Consider the following 5,000-nt stretch of genomic DNA (forward strand, 5'->3'; position numbering starts at 1 on the left):
CGGCAGCAGCGGGGTGGCGAAGCTGCGCAGCGGGTGGGTGGGGCGGACGCAGGCGGTGGGGATGGTGCGGGTGGTCCCGGCCGGGGGCTCCTCCACGCCCGCCATGCCCGGGACGACCCCGACCCCGGGAACGTGCTCCCCTGCCTGGGAGGAGGAGGAGGAGGAGGAGCCAGGCAGGAGCGGCGGCGGCGGCGGCTGGGACTGTGACTGACTGGCTGAGCTGTCAGACGACATGGCTGAGGAGGGAAGGAGGGAAGGAAGGAAGGAAGGAAGGAAGGAAGGAAGGAAGGATGGGAGGAAGGATGGGAGGAAGGAAGGAAGAAGGGGGGACAGAAGAAGGGAGGAGGGATGGATGGGATAAAGAAGAGAAATATTTATTGGCCAAAACATAAACACAGCAAAAAGGCTCATTATCACATATAGACTATAACATATAGACTGGTTATAACAGCGTTTTTCAAAGTGAGGTCTGGGGACCCCCAGGGGTCCTTGAGGGTCTCCGGGAGAACACAACAAATATGAAAATAATTCTATTCTCTTCTATTATACTGTGAATATAATCCTTTCTTGTAACTTTTCACTCATTTCTTCTCGGGGGCCCCTGCAGGGCGGGGCCGGGGGGGTCACTGCAGGGCGGGGCCTGGTCCCCCTGCAGGGCGGGACCAGTGACCCCTGGCCCCGCCAGGGGCCAGGGGTCACTGAGGGCCAACTTGGGGTCTGGATGAAAAAAAGTGTGGAAACCTCTTGGCCATAACACACACACATTTCAGCACTGGCTGTGTGTTACTTGTAGTATTGTGTGTTGTAGTACTGTAGTATTCCTCATGATAGCAGACACAGTATTGCAGTACCTGTGTCTCCACTGTCTGCAGTAGCAGTGGTAGTCTTAGTGAGGATTGTGATATTTGCTGTGTACATTTGCAGTATAGCAGCAATACTCTAAGTTTTAGGAGTGGTATTCCTTGCAGTAGTACTAACTGTATTGCAGTAGGTACTTGCTGTGTAATGTCTCTGCAGTAGCAGATGCAGTATAGTGACAGTAGTACTGACAGTGTGTATGACAAAGCCCTTCTCTGTACTGTACCATGTGCTGCAACATGCTGTGTGTGTGTGTGTGTGTGTGTGTGTGTGTGTGTGTGTGTGCGTGTGCATGTGTGTGCGTGTGTGTGTGTGTGTGTGTGTGTGTGTGTGTGCGTGTGTGTGTGTGTGCGTGTGTGTGTGTGTGTGTGTGTGCGTGAGCGTGTGCGTGTGCGTGTGCGCGTGTGTGTGTGTGTGTGTGTGTGCGTGAGCGTGTGCGTGTGTGTGTGTGCGTGTGCATGTGTGTGTGTGTGTGTGTGTGTGTGTGTGTGTGTGTGCGTGTGCATGTGTGTGTGTGTGTGTGGTTTGTTACAGTGCAGGCAGCTCAGTTCTCATGTTTCTGTCTCTGGACGTGTGTCCTGTCAGGTTTCCTGTGCGTCTCTGCAGGCGCTGCACACACACATGCAGGTGCTGGTGGCAGTACTTGCAGCAGTACTTGCAGCAGTACTTGCAGCAGTACTTGCAGCAGTACTTGCAGCAGTACTTGCAGCAGTACTTGCAGTAGTGCAGTACCTGGTGTGTATCCTCGGTCGGGGCCCAGGCCGGGGAAGGCCAGGGGCCGCAGGGTGAACTTGTTGTGAGTGAAGCTGCAGGTGGGAGACGGCAGGAGCCCCGAGAACTGACTGGAGTCCAGAGCGGGGACCGGGATGGCACTGACCACGGCTGCAACACACACACACACACACACACACACACACACATACACACACACACACACACACACACACACACACATTGGTTTTTTACTTGTGGGGACACTGTATTCATTCCCTACAGCCTTTCTCTGATCTGAGCTGAATCATGCCAAACCCTTACCCTTACCCTTACCTTAACCTTAACCTAACCCTTACTCTAACCTTACCCTTACCTTTACCTTAACCTTAACCCTAACCTTAACCTAACCCTTACCTTAACCTTAACCCTAACCTTAACCTTAACCCTAACCTTAACCCTAACCTTAACCTAACCCTTACCTTAACCTTAACCCTAACCTTAACCTTAACCTTAACCTAACCCTTACTCTAACCTTAACCTTTTACTTTCTTGAACTTGTGATTATTTTTACAGTCACCTTTTTGGATTATTTTAGCCACTTCCTTGTAATTCATTAGTTTGTTTGTTTGTTTGTTTGTTTTTTTTCTTTTTTTTTTTTTCTTTTTTTCAAATTTTCTGAAAATTATTTGCAATTTATTAGTAATTATGATTACTTCTGGTTAATTTTTCAGTCTTTTTTTGTTAGTTTTTTTTTTTAAACTAGTTTTGGCTAAATTCGTTGTTTTCTTTCAGTTGTTAGGCTAATTTTGTGCTGATTTTCTTGTAATTATTGTGTACATTTTTTAAATAATTTTCATGGTTTTCTTCCTTGTATTTTTTAATTTTTTTTTTTTGCTGATTTTTTTGCTGCTAATTTCCTGAAAAAATTCTTGTGATTTTTAAACTTGTTCTTCTTCATTGGTCTTTTTCTTGTAATTTTTTTTAAACATGTTATGGGTTCAGTAAGCTGCTTGGAAATCTCACTCACAGTTTAAGCAGCAAAAATTACAGCAGTTGGCCAGACGGTGGCGTCATAATAACATTTACATTTTGTAAATATCTGGCAAATTTACAAGTCATTTTTTACTATTTCTGGATAGATTTTTTTTTAAGTTGCACAAATTTGGTGCAAATTTAAGGTAATTGTCAACTAATTTTTTTAAAAAAATTCTGAGAATTTGTCTTGTAATTTTCCAGTGTTTGTTTTTGTATTGAGCATGCTCATTGGGCACTGGCGGCCCGTGGCATTCCCATCCTACATGACGAACAGCAGAGCGGCGGGAGGCGGAGCCTACGTGTGTTGCTTGGCTGGTTTTCCATGGGGATCATCATTTTGCCGCGCGTCGCCCTCCTCGCCGCCAGGGAGCGCTCCAGTGTGGAAATGCTGCTGGACGCCTCGTCGCCGTCCGCTCCTGTGATGTCATCACACCCGTCACAACACAATTGCAAGATCATTGTAAATTGAGCTAAAATTCCAGTAAAATTGACATATAAAACAAAGAAAGAGACTGAGCCCAGACATACATACCATTACTGTAATTAAATTATAATTTCAACAAAAAGTATTTCTTTCTATTTTCTTATAATTGAATTCTTCTTGTGAGAAGGTGTCCCGGTTTCCCCTCTTGGATCAATAAAGTTTTTCTGATTCTGATGTCGTTAACACAAAATTCTTTTCTTGCATTTCTCATAATTTCGTGGTAATTTGTGATTCTGGTATTTGTTGTCGTTGTTTTCGCTGTGTCTGGCTCTCGTACCCGAGTGGCTGCTCTTGCTGCCCATGGCGCTCTCTGATTGGCTGTGGGGCAGCTGGGGGAGGTCCTGGCAGGCCTGCAGCGGCGAGTCGCGTCCCGACGGCGCGGCGCTCGCAGGCTTCTCCATGTTCTTCATCTCCATCTCCTCGTGGTGGATCCACAGGTCGGGGGGGCGGAGCTCCTTCTGGCTGCCCTTCCTCTTGCTGGCGCTGTGGCTCGCTCGCTTCCTGCCAAACAGGTTCAGTGTTACTCTTATTTTGAAAAGACAAATAACTTATTAATAATGATGTCATCATAATGATGATTTCAGAGATAAAACAAATTTTAAAAAGTTTTGAAAAATTTCGTTTTGGCTTTTGTAGCAGCTCATTTGAATTTTCTCTTTTTTTCTTTTTGTCTTTTTTTTTGTTATTTTCATCCAAATTTGTTGGGATTTTATTTTGGCGAAATCTGAGGACCTTGAAGTCGAACGAGCTCGCCCTCGTCATGACGGCTGTGAGGCTGCCACCAAAATCACATGATCAAATTCAAATCACAAAACGAGAGCAGAAGACACCGGAAAACCACCAAAACTAACTGGTAAAAAATTACCAGAACTTTAGCAGACAGGAAATCATTCATGAGAACCTGCAGCAGGACCTCTGAGCAAGGCAGGTCTGAGGGGACACGACGGCATTATGATGGCATTTTGATTATTTCAGGGTTTCAGGGGTTCGGTTAGATTTGGACTGACTCAGAGAAGCCAACTGTCTTGATTTAATTGAAAACATGATATCGTGAAAATAAAAAAAAAAAAAAAAAAAAAAAAAAAATATATATATATATATATATATATATATATATATATATATATATTTATATATAAAGAGACGAACATTTACAAAAAGTAGTTGAAAGGTTGAAGAAAGTGACCAGAAAATCTGCATGAAATGAGAGAAAACCCAGAAGAATGTGACTGAAAGAGACAGAAAAAGGCTCAGACAGTCATTAAAGGCTGATTGGCTCGTACTTCCTCTGCTGGGCGGACGAGCGGCGCGTGCAGATCAGAGCCACCACGAGCACCACCACCACCGTGACTCCGCCCACCGACACCACGATGACCACCAGCAGGTTGCTGTTCTTCTGAGGCGTGGCGCTGCCGTGAGGCGGCCGCATCTGACCAATAGGAGACTCTGCAACACAGGAAGTGCAAAGCTGCTTCAAAATAAAGTCATGAAATGAATTTTGTAAAAGTCCGTGTGTGTGTGTGTGTGTGTGCGTGTGTGTGTGTGTGTCTGTGTGTGTGTGTGTGTGTATGTGTGTGTTACCATTGATGCTGCTCCTGTCAATCAAGGTGGTGTCAGAGGGCCAGTGGGCGGGGTCTCCTCCTCGACCTGGAAAATAAAAACAGCAGCTGCTTTTCCAGAAGATTCTGAGCCACTGAACAATCTGCACACACACACACACACACACACACACACACACACACACACACACACAGACACACACAGACACACACACACACACACACACACCTACCTTGATCATTGGCCATCTTGTCAGGATGTTCAACTGGAAGAGAGAGAGAGAGAGAGAGAGAGAGAGAGAGAGAGAGAGAGAGAGAGAGAGAGAGAGAGAGAGAGAGAGGGAGAGTAA

General features: G+C 45.6%; 1 protein-coding gene across 1 annotated transcript in view; it reads right to left on the reverse strand.

Moving 5' to 3' along the window:
- Positions 1 to 5,000, reverse strand: part of dcc (DCC netrin 1 receptor) — a gene marked incomplete at its 5' end in the record, with an annotated part of 45,164 nt that overhangs the window by 7,519 nt on the left and 32,645 nt on the right. The window contains 7 exons of the mRNA XM_030065729.1: positions 1 to 236; positions 1,591 to 1,740; positions 2,907 to 3,023; positions 3,369 to 3,592; positions 4,375 to 4,537; positions 4,673 to 4,738; positions 4,884 to 4,916. The exon at positions 1 to 236 is cut by the window's left edge and continues 55 nt beyond it. Of these exons, the coding sequence (XP_029921589.1) occupies positions 1 to 236; positions 1,591 to 1,740; positions 2,907 to 3,023; positions 3,369 to 3,592; positions 4,375 to 4,537; positions 4,673 to 4,738; positions 4,884 to 4,916 (989 nt within the window). The remainder of the gene's footprint in view (positions 237 to 1,590; positions 1,741 to 2,906; positions 3,024 to 3,368; positions 3,593 to 4,374; positions 4,538 to 4,672; positions 4,739 to 4,883; positions 4,917 to 5,000) is intronic.

This window comes from Myripristis murdjan, chromosome 12 (assembly GCF_902150065.1).
Source record: "Myripristis murdjan chromosome 12, fMyrMur1.1, whole genome shotgun sequence".
NCBI lineage: Eukaryota > Metazoa > Chordata > Actinopteri > Holocentriformes > Holocentridae > Myripristis > Myripristis murdjan.